Source organism: Coregonus clupeaformis, chromosome 8, assembly GCF_020615455.1.
Source record: "Coregonus clupeaformis isolate EN_2021a chromosome 8, ASM2061545v1, whole genome shotgun sequence".
NCBI lineage: Eukaryota > Metazoa > Chordata > Actinopteri > Salmoniformes > Salmonidae > Coregonus > Coregonus clupeaformis.
The window spans coordinates 1963922-1984046 of record NC_059199.1 but is presented as its reverse complement, the minus strand read 5'-3'; the positions used below and the strand labels follow the sequence as shown (position 1 = coordinate 1984046).

Below are 20125 nucleotides of genomic sequence, written 5' to 3'. Positions count from 1 at the left end.
ACGAAAACATGTTGACTAAACAATTACAACATAATAAGCCTGTTCAAATAGAGGAAAACTAGTCCCAGAACAATAGCTTACATTTCCTGCTAAATAATGCCAGGATATCATAGGCCATAGTGACAAATAATGCTAAATTAATTCCTGCAATATCGAAATCCTATACCTGGACTTTCTATTCCCTTTTAGATAATGGGGTTAAAAAATGCTTCGCTAAACTGAATTGACTGTGAAATGCTGTTGATAATCTATTGCTATTCAATGAATTGCACGTGTCCACCCTCCTATCAATTGAATAATTATTGCACGAGAACGAATGCACGCAGGCAAATATGAATGGCACAATAAATATAGAGCTTGCATAGACAGAAGTAGCCAATAGGAGGTACTGTGTCATTCTCCAAGAAGCGGTCTCTTCTTCTACTATGCATCCCAGCCCGGGGACACCGCCGTATCTCTGCTTTGATTTGCTCCCTAATTGACCTAAATAAAGTATCTGAGAGACAGGGTCCCTCCAACCCCTCAAGGCAGACTATCACACAGTGGTTGTAGCTCAATGCGAGTAATTCTCTTATTTTCTATAGTAATCTTGCTCGCTTCCTCCACTGACCAATCGCAAGACGCAATTTCTTTGCTACGCGTGGATCTCGCGCTGTTGAATTTACAGTAGTTTATCTACGGATTCTCTCACCGTCTCACACTCTGGCTCGAGCTCTCATGGATAGCTCGGCAGACTTCGATAGACATAGTAGGTATAGCTGAAAAAAAGCTAAACCGACACCCAGTAATGTCTAAACAGCACGTAAGTATTTAAAAGTAATTTATTTATCGGTGACTAGGTGGTTTGAAAACGACGAAATATGCTTGATAAGGAATCGGAGTCTCAACGTCACGGTCCAACGTCAAGAAGCTCATCATTTTCAATTGAGAATTTACTTCGCTCTACTACCAGGACTACAGACAGGCGGTCTACGACCGAAGATGATGGGGGTTGTAAAGAAATAGGACTGTCTTTCAACCAAGTCGCTGTCATTGAGAGCCGCTGGGGCCAAGTGGAGCGTCAAGTGTCTTACTTTGGGTTAAACGCCCAACGCCTTGCTGAAGCCGGTTGCATTTCGGACTGGTGTGGGACATCGCCCAATAAAGCTTGCAGCGATTTACAAAGTAAGTGTCACTTTTGTTAATTGGCCCTTATGTTTATGTCTGTATGAAAGCGACATAGCCTATAACCACACCAAACTGTAGCTTGCTTACTAGCTTGAGATCCGCTCAACAACGAGCATGTGAGGATAGTTTACGCATTTCCTCAGATAATGAGGATAAAACAACGTGAAAGAGCTGTGCTCGACAATGCTTGGAGGTTGCTGTGCGTAATGTTAGCCATTTTCAGTGTCAATACACAATAAATGGTGGCATGGCAGTAAAAACAGACAACATTGCATTGCATTTTTTTGTCATGCATAGCCCATATATTGTGCAACAAACCATAATAACATTAGTGTATTCGCTCTTACCCGGTGCGTAAAATATCTCCATGCGGTTCCTCTTTACACGGGGTCCTCTTTACACGGGGTATGGCACGCCACTTCAATACATTTCAAACATAACACTGATTGGAAATGGAGCTTATAAACCAGAATTATGTTGCTTATTATACATTTGCAAGGCTACTGTGTTTAATTACAAGTTTCATTACAAGCTAGAGGTCATAGTTTCTCAAGTCGATATGTGGCCTGCCCGCAGCACTTAAAAAATCGACTACCATCGAAAACTGCAATCAAGTGTCACTCCTGCAATGAGGGTTGATATCATGATTGAGAGATGATCATGCACTTATTGATCCCTATTGGCCGGTGCGTAAAATGTAGCAGAAACAGTTTACCAATGGCACTCCTCATGATACTCCTCGTTTATTTCAGGTCCGCAATGCCACTCCAGCAACTCAGATGACCCCGGATACTCCCTACCAACCAGCGACCGGGATTCCCCTGCTGTACCGGAGCCGGTGGAAGACCACGACGAACGCAACGAGATGGCAGAGGGCAGTCTGACAGATGACAAGGATGACGAAACAGGGCCATCCTGCTTCGCGCGAGACGACAGTGACACACCTGATACGAAAGCAGCTCGCAAGAAGAAGACCCGCACCGTGTTCAGCCGGAGACAGGTGTTCCAGCTGGAGTCCACCTTCGACATGAAACGCTACCTGAGCAGCACCGAGCGGGCGGGGCTGGCCGCTTCTCTACAACTTACCGAGACGCAGGTCAAGATTTGGTTCCAGAACCGCAGGAACAAGTGGAAGAGACAGCTAGCTGCCGACATGGCGTCCACGAGCGTCTCCTATTCGGCCCAAAGGATTGTCAGGGTTCCTATTCTATACCACGAGAACACTTCACCTGGGACACTGAACGCAAACCTGGCACAGGTGTCGCCACCCTTAGTGGGTTTCTCGAGTACTGTGAATTTTCCCCTCTCCCAGTTCACCCACCCCATGTCTTTTATAAGATCACAAATGACAGGCCTTGTGTGAGGCACACATTATTGGTGTATTATATTAAACTAACAATTTGAGTATTGGACACAGTAGAGATAATCCCTTCAAGAGTTTATTGCTGAGGGTGACTTTATTGCAAATCACCAAGATCACAGCCACATTCATAAGGGGATGACACTCATTGAGCAAGCTGTGTAGCTTATAGCCTCAACTACTTTCTTTTAATATGCAAGTTATGAGCATGGGGTTACGGGGAACTGTATTATTTCATATTTCTTATTTAAACTGGGTTTCATTTGACATTTTGTACACAAGAGTTGTCCGATCAATGTAAATAAAATAGATGAAGTGCACACCATGTTTCATGTTTATTGTGTTGCCGAGAAGGCCTGCTTTGTATTCTCATAATTAGCACGAAGGTATCTTATGTTGATAATTAGTCTCAGTAAGGTTCTGTCTGACCAGTGGCTAGGCCTATGGCCATTGAAAATACACTGACAACCTAATACAACCACAGCAACACGCATTTTTCCCTTTCATAATACATAAACATTCACCTGGATATTTTCCAGGCTAAATTGTTTATGCCCCTGCATTTAGGCCTAATTTGAGAAATTCCACACCAATGTTGAGTAAACACAGATTTCTAAAGTGATGACTTAAAATACCTTTCTTCTTATAGTTTATCAGTGATTTTTTTTTTAGGTTCAGTAGGTTATAGGGGCACAGGTAACAGAACGTTTCACTGTTTTTTGACACTTCGAATTGAATGTAGGCCTATAGGGTACTTATCATCAGACTGAAATTGTAAATAAAGTTGTGTAAAATGATTCATTAAATGAAATAGTTGAAATGAACCACATTAGACATAATGGAAACTGATTTGGTCAAATTAGGACATGTGAATAAAACATTTAGAATATAGGCCTCATATCCTAACATTATTAATTAACCTAATACATTTCTAAAACCTCAATCTCCCTAAAGCTTTCTAATGTGTATACTCAAAATAAAATAAAACTACAAGATGTAATTATGATTAATCTGTTGGAGAGATAATATCAGTGCCCCCATTACACATTAACGTTTCAATTCATATGATTAATGGGAGCAAAAGTGATCAAGTGTAGGTCTACATACCTAACTGGTTAATAACAGTCTCAATTGTATGGATGTGACCACTTCAAATCAAATCACATTCTATTGGTTGCTTACACATATTTTGCAGATGTTATCGCAGGTGCACTGAAATGCTTTGTTTCTAGCTCCAACAGTGCAGTAATACCTAACAATACAAAACAAATATTGTACATACATATAGGCCTAGAATATATATTTTAGCTAACCTATATGCCAACTCTTCATGTAATTCTGAAAAGCATTGGTAAACATCCAAAAAATCGTTTGGGCACTATTTAACTGTATCGTGAATATTCCCCGGAAACACCAGGAAACAATCCAGGAGGTTAACTCTAGTCTTGCCTAAAGATGCTTCCCGCCATCATCTGATATTTGGCGTCACGCTGCCTCGCAACCTCACCAATCAAAAGCTGCTAAACCACAGTCTTCTGGTTCATTGAATAACGGTACCCTACGCCCTGGTATAGTTGCAATCGAGGAGCAATGGTGCTTCGAGTATCTGTAGGCTTCGAAGTTTTGGGGAACTCAATTCACCATTCAGAACAGAAGGAAAACTGTAAATGTCGGGGAATATGAACAAGGAGGCTATTCCCTGTCGGACTGCTTCATTGAAATTCACTATAGACAATATTCTAAATCTGAAGCAAAACAACAAGAGCAATTTAGACGCATATGATTCAAAAGTGCAGAGCGACGCAAGGTGTAAACATAATTTTACGCCCCGATATGAGGGCTACGAAGTTCAAAGAAGGCATGATGAGTCAGACTACACAACACACGAAACAGGTGAGCCCATATTTGCTTGTCTTTAACTAGCCCTTTAATGTTTTGCATTTGTTCATTTATGGTAAACAATAACAGCTGAGCAATTAAAATACTATCTAGCCCAGGCTACTTTAAAGTCTGGGTTATGTAATTTTTTATATTCCACTTACTGTGATCTAGTGGGTTTCGCAGATGAAATACGAGTTGGTGTCAGCATTGCATCAAAACCAGTTTTATCGCTTCATTTCACAGCGCAAACAAACAGTGCCCACCACGATGCAGCTTGTGCGCTTTCAGTCTGTGGGGAGGATGTCGACGCGACGAAGATGATTGACACTTGTCCAAGGACAGAGAGTTCGAACAGCTGCGAAGATGTATCTGAGCAACATAAAGGAAACTCGAAAACCAAAGCAATGGCAAAGAAGAAAACACGCACTATATTCTCCAAGAGGCAGATTTTTCAGCTGGAATCTACCTTTGACATGAAAAGATACCTGAGCAGTGTAGAACGGGCATGTCTGGCGAATTCCTTACAACTTACCGAGACTCAAGTGAAAATTTGGTTCCAGAATCGCCGGAATAAATTGAAGCGACAGCTATCCACCGACATCGAAGGACCAGTTCCAGTCGACCACTTTTCAGATTCCGGGAAAAATTCGCAATTACCAACTATTTACAAAGATAGCAACATATTGGGCGGATGTTTAATACCAATGCCTTTCCCTGTTATGTATCCAGGAAACAGCGCGCCTTACATTTATTTCTCAAACGCTGGTAAATATTTTAGCCTGTTCGATGCAGACGGTTGACTTTTAGGGATGTAGCCAACTCTGGAAAGCGCTACCCAGTCGACGTCCATACCAGTCAAAAACGTTTGGAATTAGGGCGCCAACTGACAAGTGTTAGTAAAGTTTTTATTATTTTGATTTCATTTTCAAGGATGTTAATACAAATTAAGCATAATTGAATATGCCAACTTTCTTCAGTGTTCACACATATTAATAGGCCTATTCAGTTTATGGTGGCTCTCTCGTGACATTTGCGTCCTTGACCAATGCACGACGTGCATGTGCCACTTTTAGTCCTTCACAATTGTAAAACATTTAGTTAATACAAAGTGATATGGTTTTGAGTTCAAATAAATAATTGGGCCCAAGGGGAGCCTATATTGTCAATATAGTCTACACGTTATTATTATTTTATATGATTATTTTATATCATTATTATTGTTATTTCTATTCCTCACACAGCTATTTCGTCTATGAATACACACCATACCAAAGTAGGATCTATGCATGAATTATTGGACTTTGATCCATTTTATTTTGTACAGTAATGACATTTGAATGAATGTATGTTTATGTTGTGCTTGGAATTTGATGTTTGAACTATTGCTTCACTTTATTAGGCCAACTTTATTATCCCACCATTAGTTGTTACTTGCTTCCTATAGTTCCATATAAGATTTTCTAACTATTATAGTTATACTCTGTCTTGAATTGTTGACATATCTTTCTCTCTGTGAAGTCTTATTAGCGTTTAATTTATATGGCCTTACCTTTGCAGTTCCATGTTCATTTGAAATATAACGATTTCATGTCATTATCTAAAAGCATTTCAAATGACAGATTGTAAAGCTGTTGATTTATATAATGAAAATGATAATATGCAATAAAAACGTTGTAACGTTTGCAATTTCTGAGCTTGTTGAATTACATTTGGACTATAGAGAATAATGTTATACAGTATATTACTTCAGATATTCAACATTCATATGGCAAGCTTCAATAAGTATTAATGTTATTGTTTTATGTTTTTTGTCCTCCCCAAGTGATCATTTGGTAACACTTTATCTGAAGTTAAATATGTGATGCCTGTCTGCAGTTTGTGCAGGTACACATGTAAATCTTTATTACATTTTCTAGCAAACTGGAATTAATTATGTTCACCTTTCCTCAACCATTAAGGTTATACAGTTATCTTCAGTAACAGTTGTAAGAGTAACAATGTATCTACATTGTAGTTGCACTTTACTTGCAATGTAATTACCATGTAAATAGGGTTTAGCCTCAATTGAGTGGGGCTAAATGCTTATATATAAGTACTACTATAAGCAAGTAGGACTTGAATGGTTAGACAAGTGACAGACGTTCAGTTCTGTGCACTACCCAAAAACCACGCAGGGGTTGCTTGTCACAATGTAGGACATCATTGATGCTTAATTCATGTGTAACCTTGTGTATTTGCTGTTTATTCTATGTGTGTGTGTTGGCGCTTTTATGATGATCTATGTTAAATATTTTCTGCTTGCGTGTGTGTGTGTTTGCGTTTGTGTGTGTGTGTGTGTGTGTGTGTGTGTGTGTAATGGTGCATGTATGTATGTATTATGTGCTTGCAAGAGAAAAAGAAAACAATGAAGCAGAGATATGGTGCATCATGGGTATTTGCATAGAGAAGGGCAATAGCGGCTTGTGGAGAGATTTTTCCTAAAGGGCCACGCTGGCTGCACTTCCACAGTGTTTCCGGGTCACTTACCCCTTCAGTGGCAGAGCCTCGCGCTGCTTTCTCCCTGTCACAGCTGCTCAAAGGCCTGTCACTGTTAACCTGTTCACTCAACCACTTAGTCTGCACTCAAATCAGTTGGTTTCTCGACTAAATTCCGGCCTCTCGTCCCTTGTTAAAGACTGTGCACTGGACATATGAAATCCAACAGCACTTTGGCCCTTTTAAAACGTGAAGAAATAACAAGTGAAATGGGAAGTGAAATGAAAATAAAACCTTGACAAAGTTGTTTATTACCATTGTGTACAGATGGAACAGACATGTAGTAGAATTTGTCCAATCTTGCATTCATTAACAGTGGGATTATCAGTGGGATACACATGGTGAACCTCCAGTACTCGTTGGTGCCTTTTAATAGTAAAGGAGTACTATGCATGAAGGTTGTGTGTGCAGACCTATGACCGAGAACAATGGCGATATCTGCAACAACAAAAAATATACAGCGTTTTGAGGGTGACATGAGTGACATTTATAAATTAAATACTAACACTAACACTACAGAATTAACTATATTTAAATATACCACTTTCACAGTGTTATAAACAATCTATAAGCAGTTGGCAAATATGTATAAATAATAAGCAAATAAGTAAATACTAATTAGTAAATAATAAAAAATGTGCAACCCTTGAAATTGGAAAGCGTTATCATTGTACGGGTCAAATTATATATACATATATATGTATATAATATATATATATTTCTCTCTTACACCTATCTATCTATCTATCTATCTATCTATCTATCTATCTATCTATCTATCTATCTATCTATCTATCTATCTATCTATCTATCTATCTATCTATCTATCTATCTATCTATCTATCTATCTATCTATCTATCTATCTATCTATCTATCTATCTATCTATATATATATATATATATATATATATATATATATATATATATATATATATATATATATATATATATATATATATATATACCTCTTAAGGATCGGACCCTTTTTTTAAAATTTCGCCTAAAATGACATACCCAAATCTAACTGCCTGTAGCTCAGGACCTGAGGCAAGGATATGCATATCCTTGATACCATTTGAAAGGAAACACTTTGAAGTTTGTGGAAATGTGAAATTAATGTAGGAGAATATAACACATTATATCTGGTAAAAGATAATAAAAAAAAACAACATGCATTTTCAAATTTATTTATTTTTCATCTTTGAAAAGCAAGAGAAAGGCCACAATATAATATTGCAGTTTAGGCGCAATTTAGATTTTGGCCACTGTAAGGCAGCAGTGTGTGCAAAGTTTCAGATTGATCCAGTGAAGCGTTGCAATACTGGACTATACTGGACAAGTCTGCCCAAATGTGCCAAATTGGTCAATTGATACATTTTCAAGTACATAACTATAGTAGTATTGTACTCAGATTAGTTCCACTCAAATTAGCTGTGCTACAATGGACGATTGTTTTTACATGTGGATTACAGAAATATATTGTAATTTAATCTGGAATATAATCAATATAATTTAACAGAAAAAAGTACAGTAGACTGCTTTTTAGTCTCTTGGTTAATGAATCAGGATACATATTATAAATGTTATCAATCAATGACAGATTGACACATCACGTGTATTCTCAGAAAAAGTTCAGGTGTTGGGCACAAAAATAGTAATATGATCCCTATTGATGAAATAAAGCTCTCTTATGGAGTGTGTGGTGTCTGTGTGTGCGCATGCACATTTGGGGTGAGGCGGTGTGTGAGCGGCTATGTGCAAATTGTGTGTATGTGCGTGTGTGTGTGTGCGTGCATGCATGTGCGTCTAAGTGAGTGTCTCTGAGAGTGTGTGTGTGTTTAAGGGGGGTTACAGTGGCCAGACTTCCTGACTCTCCCAGTGTCCGACGGTTGCCAACGCAGTGTTCACTCTCTGTATCTAAGCACTCTGCGCCCAAACCACAAGGTTCAGATGACCCTTTGGCTGCCTTTAGTCTACTTGAGCCGGGATACAATCCGCAGACTTGTCAGTCAGAAGTGACAAAAAAAATCCATTAAAATCTCAACCTGATCAAAAGAATCCAATGCCAAGACACCATATGCACTCATTTAGGGCTATCGATAACTGGGGAGCATTATAGGTAGTTTAATACATACTATTGACTTCCTGCCAGACGTGGCCTACAAAGGAGGGGTTTTCTATCGAGAAATAGCACTGTGAGTTTGGTTTGGAGTTATTCTGGGCTGTACAACAGCTCTAGGCTGTCTAGAACTGTCAGCACTTCTCTCAGATCTGACCATGAGTACCCATGAGCACATGTTTCTGATTCCGTGTTAAAATAAAACTTTTTTTACTGCATTGTTTGAGATCATTGATCCCGAATTGCGAGAGATCATGCGGTCGCGTTGAACCATTGTGGCGTGAGTCTTTCTCATGCCACTAAAATGAAAATGCTTCCCTGTTATAGCTTAAACAGAAACACACAGCACCGTCCAACTGCTTTGGTCATATCATAGCTTCTCATTGCAATGCGCCCATATTCCTGTGAAGATTGGAAAAGTCAGGTTGAATCACGTCGAAAACACTGAGTGGGCAATGAATGCCAGGGTAGCCAAGGGGTGTACATGACTATACTGATCTAAAACACAGGAGAACTCTCTCTCTGTCTGTGTGTGTGTGTGTGCGTGTGTGTGTGTGTGACGTGCATGCATGCATGCATGCGTGTGTGTGTATATTTCTGCATTATAGACATCGAGCTTACTTACTTTTCTTGTTTCTACAGAAATCAATGTGTCAATGTCTCATTTTTATATCAGAGGTCCTGACCCAATGTTGTCATGCTAAATCATATTTGTATTAGCTAAGAGGGACAACTTGGATTGAGGATTCCATGTCAAGCCTTATCAATTGCCTTCAAATCAAATCAAATTGTGTTCGTCACGTGCTTCGTAAACCACAGGTGTAGACTAACAGTGAAGTGCTTACTTATGGGCTCTTCCCAACAATGCAGAGAGAAAGAAAATAGAGAAATAATAGAAAAGTAATAACACATAATAATAAAAGTAATAATAAATACACAATGAGTAACGATATATACACGGGGTACCAGTACTGAGTCGATGTGCAGGGGTACGAGGTAATTGAGGTAGATATGTACATATAACTAGGAATAAGTGACTAGGCAACAGGATAGATAATATACAGTAGCAGCAGCATATGTGGTGAGTAAAAAAATTAAAAGGTTAGTGCAAAAAGGGTCAGTGTAGATAGTTACATAGTGAACCAAATAGCTAGCTACCCGGACTAACTATTTAGCAGTCTTTTGCTTGGGGGTAGAAGCTGTTCAGGGTCCTGTTGGTTCCAGACTTGGTGCATCGGTACCGCTTGCCGTGCGGTAGCAGAGAGAACAGTCTATGACTTGGGTGGCTGGAGTCTTTGACAATTTTTAGGGCCTTACTCTGACATGCCTGGAATAGAGGTCCTGGCTGGCAGGGAGCTCAGACCCAGTGATATACTGGGCCGTACGCACTAAGCACTTGCCATACCAAGCGGTGATGCAGCTAGTCAAGATGCTCTCAGTGGTGCAGCTGTAAAACTTTTTGAGGATCTGAGTGCCCATGCCAAATCTTTTCAGCCTCCTGAGGGGGAAGAGGCGTTGTCGTGCCCTCTTCACAACTGTGTTGGTGTGTGTGGACCATGATAGATCCTTAGTGATGTGGACACCAATGAACTTGAAGCTCTCGACCCGTCCACTACAGTCCCTCTAGTCCATGTGGGAGAGGGCAGTGTGAAGTGCAATAGAGATTGCGTCATCTGTGGATCAGTTGGTGCGGTATGCGAATTGGAGTAGGTCCAGGGTATCTGGGATGATGGTGTTGATGTGAGCCATGACCAGCCTTTCAAAGCATTTCATGGCTACAGATGTGAGTGCTCTGGGGCGACAGTCGTTTAGACAGGTTACCTTGGCGTTCTTGGGCACAGGGACTATGGGGGTCTGCTTAAAACGTAGGTATTACAGACTGGGTCAGTGACAGGTTGAAAATGTCAGTGAAAACACTTTGAATACGCTTCCTGGTAATCCGTCTGGCCCTGCGGCCTTGTGAATAATAACCTGTTTAAAGGTCTTACTCACATCAGCTACGGAGAGCGTGATCACACAGTTGTGCGAAACAACTGGTGCTCTCATGCATGGTTCAGCGTTGCTTGCCTCGAAGTGAGCATAGAAGGCATTTAGCTTGTCTGGTAGGTACTGCTGATGTGCCAACTTCTGTCTGTATTGTCCTAACCGTTTGGGCTACAGACCGCCACAAGTGTCACGGGACTCGTCTGAAGGTAACCGGTACCGGATTAAAAAAATGAATGGAAGTATGGAGGTAGTTTTGTGCCAACCAAAAAAAAGGTGTTCAATACATGTCCCCCCCCAAAAAATCTCCTAGATATAGGAAAGACACTTCAAAAACGTATTGGTTATGATAAATTTTTTGACTGTCTGTTTTGCCATTTATGAGTGTGTTATTCAATGCATTTCTATGGGCTATAGTAGTAAAGGCCAAATTCTATATTTTATCAAATAATAAAAAATGATAAGTACAGGGGTCTTAAAATTCAAAATCAAATAGCTAAATGATCCATGGTATGACCATCTTAAAACAATTCCATATGTTAGCTTAGTAGATCCATGACTTCTGTTTGGGATATGTACGTACGTACGGTCACTGTAGTGACTGATGTGGTAAACTCCTCAATGCCATCGGATGAATCCCTGAAAACATATTCCAGTCTGTGCTAGCGAAACAGTCCTGCAGCTTAGCATCCGCTTTATTGGACCACTTCCTGTTTGAGTTTGTGCTTTTAAGCAGGAATCAGGAGGATAGAGTCATGGTAAAATTTGCCAATAGGGCGGGAAGAGCTTTGTATGTGTTTCTGTGTGTGGAGTAAAGGTGATCTAGAGTTTTTTTGCCTCTAGTTGCACAGGTGACATGCTGGTAGAAATGTGGTAAAACGGATTTCAGTTTCCCTGCATTAAAATCACTGGCCACTAGTGATTTTAATGCAGATTTATTGGTTGCTTATGGCCTTATACAGCTCGTTGAGTGCGGTCTTAGTGCCAGCATCGGTTTGTGGTGGTAAATAGACAGCAACGAAAAATATAGGTGAAAACTCTCTTGGTAAATAGTGTGGCCTACAGCTTATCATGAGGTATTCTAACTCAGGCGAGCAGAACCTCGAGCCTTCCTTAATATTAGAGATCGCGCAACAGCTGTTGTGAACGAAGAGACACCACCTCCCCTCTTGACCCGAAGCTGCCGTTTTGTCCTGCATAGAAAAAACAACTAGATTTCTATTATCCATGTCCTTGTTCAGCCACAACTGAGAGAAACATTTACCATACGCTATTATCCAGAGCAACTTACAGTAGTGAGTGCATACATTCTCAGGGATTAGGGCATGGTCCGGGTTGAGCAGTATGTCCTGCGTCGCTGACTCGTTGAAGTAGAAATTGTCATCCAAATTGAGATTAGTGATCACTGTTCTAATGTCCAGAAGCTCCTTTAGGAAACGTTATGTACAAAAAAAAGTTACGATCAGCTCCAAAAAACCCGCAAAATAGCAGAATTGGTCAGGAGCCAGTAAAATGTCAGCTATCCATTCTGTTCAACAGGCAGTGAACTTTTTCTTAACTTGTTGTTAACAGGCAGTGAGCGTTTTATTAACAGATGCTCAATTACCCTAATAATGTGTAATTAATCTTTTTTTCTCACACTTCAGTGATGAATGCACTACTCTCAAGCCATGCCAGTGCATTCTACTATGGGATCTATAATTACCACTAATTAGTAGTGCACAAAGCAGCCTTTGGGTATAGTGAAATTGATAAATCAACCAGTAGCAATTAGGGCTAGTTGTGCTCGTCACATTTCTAAGTGCATTGGAGCTGAGATATTGTCAGTCAGTTTCTTCAGCAGTAGGCCTATACTCAAAAGGCAAATCCTCACCCGATAAGTCAGGTCTACTGTGACTGTATGCAAACTGCACATCATTCTGTTTTGAGATAGATAACATCTAAAGCAGGGGTCTCCAATTGCTGAGAGAAGATGTAATGTGGCCCGCGGGTGTGTTATTCAATGTGGTAAGATCACAGTTTACAGTATTCTTATGGTTGTATAATTAGCCCTGTAAGTACAGTGCAACAATTATTATGAAGTATTACACTGACAGGGCTAAAGCTGTAAGTACAACATGAGAATTTACAGTGGTTGTTACATTGTACGTACAAGAACACTATGCAGTAAAGTGTTACCACAATAACTAAAGACACACAAGTCTCTAAAAGAACTCTGACATATTCTAGGTGGCAATTCATTTCAGCCGACATTCCTATATTCAAGGCCCAGGTAGCTACTCCACAGTGGTAAGGTCTGAAGAGGGGTTCTTTTTCAAAGGAGTCAATGACACTGCACTTTACAACATAAACAACAGCCCATTCATTATGACTAGTAAGCCGATAGCGACCAGGGGAATCTCTGTCCTCCCATAGGCATTCAGATGGCTTATTGATCCATTAATTTAGTCGACTTTAGTGGCCTGGTGACACAGTGCCTCTGTATATTGAATGGGGGCTAAGGGATTACAGTGATCCTATCTGAGGAAAAAGGCCTTGCAGAGTGCCTGGGACATGAAAATAAAGTCAAAGGTCATTCAACCTTCCTGTCTCTGGCACTGTCAATGAAACACCATATTTGTTCCAAAGATGCATAAGTAACGAGATCAGTGGTGATTTTAGTATGTAAATCTTGGTGGGGCAAAAAAAATACAATACATTAATTACACTAAAACGGTGACAAACGGTGCCCACAAACTGTTAGGGCCTACATAAAGCTGTCCCAACAGCAGAGTCCCAACACCTTACCACTGTTACACCTGGCTAGGAGCGGAGCCTTGTCTGGCAGCGAAACAGTTCATTGAGCCTCATTTAATGCCTTTAAAAAAAACATAGCTGATATAGCTGACTTGCTTAACAAATGTGGTTTCTACTGACAATTGAGAAGTACAAACTATGGCATAAGGGGACGACAAGCAGATAAGAGGCAATCCGTAATTTTGATTAAGACATTAATGAGCGAGCAAGGACAGACGTAGTCAATATAACAATTTGTTCAGCATTTTTTAAATGTACAGCGACAGAATTCAGAACATGGGCCGTTCTTACAGTGTTCTCCCTGTACACCAAGTCAGGATAAATAAAGGGGGCAGACAATGAAAGCTCTTACAATATTCGATGATTACATTTATCTAAAACAGGTTATAGGCTACATGTGCACCATCAAGTCAGAACAGTAGGTGAAATTAAGAGGTGAAAATAGACCAAATTATTAGGGTGAGGCACATGGGCTACTAACAGCTTACTACACAAATACACTTAGTATTACTTTCTTAGCTACAGTATACATATCTCCCTGGCATATTACATAATTTATGCAGCAGCATACAATACATTTTTTGGACTCACCTTGTTGTGTTGTGCTCACTTAAACAGGAAGGTGGCGCGGCGGTCCTTCGTGATCAAATTTTGTCATTAAACTTTAATCAAAGTCTGGCATTCTCTGAATTTATGGTTGAATTTGCGATTTCCAACTTGTCCAATGGCCGATGAGCACCAATATGTTTTATCTATAATTTCTCTTCATTATTTCTCCACATATGACAAGGATTAAAAAGGATTTGCGAGTAGATTGTTGACTTTATTCATGATGATGACTGCTAGCTAAGATTTTGAAAGTATGATGTTGACATGATCAGTCCAATCAAAGCTACTGTACGTCATTTTATCTGTGGCCAATGACCTTGAGCCTTCTTGGATGGGCACTTCTAATGTAACTGTATGGCAGCACTCAATTGGCTTGAATTTTCTAGCTCTACCCTTAGACTTGGCGGTGACGTAGTGTCCCCATGAGTGACAGAACACTGAGCCAATCACGGCGCAACACTCCGTATTTTCTGATGGCATGCCCCACCACCACAGAAAGCACTGAGCTAGGCTGAAACACCTGCATTTTGGAGCTGCCTTACTCAAGAAAACAAAAAAGAGACCATGTTTGTATGCGGCTTTATTAACTCAATGATATATATATATATTTTTACATTGTTTGCAAACTGATATGTGACACGTATTAATGCCAAAATAACATGCAAAACAGAAAACCCAAAAAATGTTTTTGCTTTGTTTTTTTTTTGCCCCACCTGCCTTGAATCGACACTGAACGAGATACCGTTTTTCCATCATCCTCTAATATTTTTTACAAAATGGAACTGAAAAAGAGTGAATATAGCAGTTCCCACTGTTTCACAAGAACACTGTTTTACAATATGTCAATTGTCACAACACTTTTAGACGTTTATGTTATTGAATACAAAGCTAGATACCATACCCTATGGGGATTTCCCAGCATCTCATGTGATAATAACCACATTGTTATTTGCAGTGACATTCTGCCATGTCAATGACAACAACATCTCTCTTCATCTAGTCCACTGCGATGAAATGCCTTGACCTTTAGGGTCCCTTCACACCAACTTCCAAAAAGCCCTGTCATCTGGCCATGTCTGTCACATCTCATCAAACTATCGGACACATCTGTTTAGCATGCTTTAATACATAGCTGTTATTTAGGCTATTACAAAAAGGCAATAAGATATTGCAAATATGCAGAGTTACAGAGCCCTGAAAATCATTAAAAGGGTAAAATATATAAGAACTCCAATGCCCCAATGGATATAAATCCATCCAACACATCAAATAGTCCCTGTTTTAAGATCATCGTACATACTTTGGACAAAAGACCAACAGAAATCCATAATACAAGTAGAGGGAAACAGATACTGGAGACTAATGGCCACAAGGAATTGTGGGTGACAGGCGCAGGGGCTAAAATTCATATTGATACGGACAGCAGAGGCCAGCGGGCTCCAAGGGGGCGAGAGGAGGTCATGGGTTGCTTTGACAGCTTATCCCCTCCTAATGGAAGTCTATCGACTGGAGCCGCCAGGAGGCTACTATGACTATAGCATGTCACTAGGAGGCACAAAGTCTGCGCGTGTGTCTGTGTGTTGTGTGTGTGTTGTGTGTGTACTGACTGTGAGTGTGTGTGTGTGTGTGTGCACGTGCGTGTTTGTAGACATATCTGTTTCTTAGCTTTCTTGTGAGCTCCTCTCTTTTCTCTCTGATCAATAGTGGACTGTTAGTGGTTCATTCAATAAGAACACTTTCATTAAAGAACATGCATCATCCAAAACTCATTTTTAGATGAATTGCTGTGTCCCGTCTATTCAAAAGATTACAGTTACTTGGCTCACTGCATTTGATGGAGCTGGACAATGTTGCCAGCAGTGTGATGTGTTCATAGTGGGACTATGGTTCAGCTCTGCTAGCTAGCTGAGGGTTTGACGTGATCGTAGTGGGACTATAGTTGAGTTCGGCTAGCTACATACTGTATTGAGTAAAATACAGTAATTAGGGGATAGGACTGGCCTCCTCCCCTGCATTCCTTGGTGCTGTTTGGCGCCACAGTGAACACAAACACTGGCCAAATTAAATTCTTAATTGGATTCACTTGGCATCCCACCTACACATCTGAGCATCAAACACCACTGTCTATGAGACTAGAATAACATCCCATGAGTTTGTGGTACTGTAGAACACTGTTGTTGTTGGCATGGATCAACATCAATGATCATTCCTTACTTTAACCCCCTTTTATTTTAGTACTTGGAGATCCTGCACACCCAACCTGGAGTTTCTGATGCTAAAATATCCACCCCACTATATGCCGAGGGAATTCATGTGTGTTATTATCACAGCTGTGTACATAGCGCCACAAGTAAACATTAAGGCGGCACTCAGTGAACTGTACAAGACCATTAGCTAGCAAGAATCCTCTCAGCAGTCTTTATTGTCGCGGGTGACTTTAACCAAGCCCATCTAAAACACGTTTTCCCAAAATATCACCAACATGTATCCTGCCCACAAGAGGATCCAGCGTGCTTGACCATGTATACACAAACATCTGTGATGCGTACAAAGCCATCCCCCGCCCCCACTTCGTCCAATCAGATCATGTCTCTCTGTTCCTACTCCCCGCCTACAAGCAGCAACTCAAGAGGGAGCCACCAACGCTGGACAGAGGAGACAAACTCAATGCTGCAGGATTGTTTTGAGAATACTGATTGGAATATGTTAAAAGATTCATCCACTCAAGACTCATCCATTAACATTGAGGAACATACACTGAGCGTACAAAACATTGGGTGCAACTCATCCTAAATATGACTCGTGGCACACAATGCGTACAAGGCAAGCAGGTACGAGATCCGCAAATCCATTAGGGACACAAAAAATACAATAAAGACTCAAACTTTAACTGATGTTCGACAACTCAGACTCGTGTTGCATGTGGCAAGGACTACGGACTATCACAGACTACAAGGCAAATCCAGCTGTGCGGTGCCCACCGAAGCCTTCCTCCCAGACGAGCTTAACACATTCTATGCTCGCTTCGAGGCAGACAATACCGAGCCATCCAGGAAGACTCACACTGCTCCGGACGAAAAAAAAATTACTTGTGTCATGCACAAAGTAGATGTCCTAACCGACTTGCCAAAACTATAGTTTGTTAACAAGACATTTGTGGAGTGGTTGAAAAACAAGTTTTAATGACTCCAACCTAAGTGTACGTAAACTTCCGACTTCAACTGTATCTGCTTAATGCCCTTAGCTTGTGTTTTGGTATGAGTGGTAATACTAGCAGTAGTAGGGCTTTACTCAAGATTTGTGACACAACTAAAATGGTAGCATACTGGGTTGGCATGTGCAAGATTTGCTCTGGTTTGAAGTGAACCTCACATTTGGTCCACTGGTGTCAGCGGTGGGATCCAAACCCATGTCTAACGAGAGGTGCTTAAACGTACGCAGTAAAATACAATATACCTTATTTTTTTACTTCCAGAGATCAAATAATCACCAACTATGGCTTCCTTTAATGGAACCTGATTAGTAATGGAGAAATGTGCTGACTCGTTTATGACAACCCAAAAGAGTTCTACCTGGAACCAAAAAGGGTTCTCCTATGGGTACAGCCGAAGAACGCTTTGGAACCCTTTGTGTATGAATCTGCATCAATGATGAATGAACTAATAAACAGTGTGCCATTCCACTTTGCCCACCGATGACCGTTCACGAAGCTGTGCTCCTCCTCAAATCGCTGTCAACATAATGGTGCCTCTGTGCCAGGGCTATGAACCGTTCACCAGTCCTTTAGCCCTCGCTGGAATCCAAGGGAAATACAATTTGTAACACTTCAGCTATTCCGGTTGGAACCACTCATCTGAAACAAATCCAATGGCTTCGACTAATACACACATGCAGATGGTGCGACAGAACTAGCCGGCACATTATACAAGGGCCCTATGAGCTGAACGTAACCTATGCTTAGATCAGGGGTGTCAAACTCAATTTGCCCCAGAGGGGCACATTCGGTCTTCAACAAAGTCTGGAGAGCGGTACTGAAAATTGGTTATTTGCAAAAAATAGTCCTCTATCCATCGTTTGTGGGAATGCTCCCTGACCGTCTATCTTTCATTTCGGGATTATTAGCAAGCTGGGTACAGTCAAGAAACTGTATGAATGTACAGTAGGTCCATTATCATTACTACACAGTTTCGATTTGGTTATAGTCATTCTAAAGTATATTGGGTTCGTGGGCCATATTGACACCCCTGGCTTAGATATTATTCAATTAATTGACTTACTGTACCAACAATTACTTTTCCCAATAATATTGTTTTACACACTATGCAGGCATTATATTATATAATGTGTACAAGCATGTATAGGCTAAATGTTGAATGTATTACGTATTATAATTAATATGTTGTGTACAACTTTTGTAAGGGTTGAGTGTGATGATTTCACTTGTCGCATCCTATTCCCAAACGCACTTTAATCTCTGGCTCGGGGCAAACTAACCCAAGAACTGTACAGTGTAGTCACTGCAGGAAGGCACCAAGAACCTCCTCACACTACATTTAATCTAGGAAGTAAACACAGCATGACAGCAGCCTGAGGTTGGGCTATCATCATAATCCACACCGGGGAGAGAAGCTCGGGAGACAATCATCCAGTCTGTCATCACCTAGTCATGCCACTATTAACACGACTATCAACGTTAGTCATCTACACACGGGGCTGAATGATGTGCAGAAAAGCTCAAAGTTCACCGTTACATGGGCCATCAACAAATTATAGTCATTTGTACATGTTAAAACTCCTGGATAACAATAGCAAAATTTTCGGTGAAACTTTTCAATTTGACCCAGATTTATCAATAAATGAGACATGAAATGAGGCCAGACATTCAGCATAGTACCCAGAAACAGGGACTGGGATTACATAATGTTCATGAACATTAGGCTTTGGGACAGCGGCCATTTTAGAAATGTAAAGGAACTTGATTATTTTAATGACACAGAACATTTGCCAGAATGCTAAATATAGATTGTTCACCAGAGCTTGCCTTGAATATTCTCTGTACTCCCTGCACAGCCAGGGGCAAACACTGTAGTATGCCATATAGACAAAGGAGCACACTATCTCTCCATAGATATATAGAAATATATATACTGAACAAAAATATAAACGCAATATGTCAAGTGTTAGTCCCATGTTTCATGAGCTGAAATTAAAGATCCCAGGAATGTTCCATACGCACAAAAAGCTTATTTCACACATTTGTTTACATCCCTGTTAGTGAGCATTTCTCCTTTGCTAAAATAATCCATCCACCTGACATCCACCTGATAATCCATCTACCTGATAATCCATCCACCTGTGTAATCCATTTTACACAGGTGCAGATCAAGAAGCTGATTAAACAGCATTATCATTACACAGGTGCACCTTGTGCTGGGGGACAATAACATGCCACTCCAAAATGTGCAGTTTTGTCACACAACACAATGCTACAGATGTCTCAAGTTTTGAGGGAGCATGCAATTGGCATGCTGACTGCAGGAATGTCCACCAGAGCTGTTGCCAGAGAATTGAATGTTCAATTCTCTACCATAAGCCGTCTCCAACTCCCCAGTGGGTGGACCTGGCTCCCAAGTCGGTGGGCCTATGTCCTCCCAGGCCCACCCATGGCTGCGCC

The 20125-nt window shown here is 40.6% G+C and overlaps 1 protein-coding gene across 1 annotated transcript; it reads left to right on the top strand.

Annotated features, from left to right (window-relative positions):
• Positions 1-373: 373 nt before the first annotated feature.
• On the top strand, positions 374-2833 carry LOC121572702 (homeobox protein HMX1-like). The gene is made up of 2 exons (XM_041884723.2): positions 374-1164; positions 1920-2833. The coding sequence occupies exons 1-2, from the start codon at positions 861-863 to the stop codon at positions 2528-2530; spliced, it is 915 nt and encodes a 304-aa protein (XP_041740657.2). The 5' UTR covers positions 374-860; the 3' UTR covers positions 2531-2833.
• Positions 2834-20125: the final 17292 nt, after the last annotated feature.

Excerpts from the sequence above, each read along its gene's own strand:
- LOC121572702 (XM_041884723.2), top strand. The coding sequence starts at position 861 with ATGCTTGATAAGGAATCGGAGTCTCAACGTCACGGTCCAACGTCAAGA. Across the intron at positions 1,165-1,919 it reads AGCTTGCAGCGATTTACAAA|GTCCGCAATGCCACTCCAGC; the intron begins GTAAGTGTCACT and ends CGTTTATTTCAG.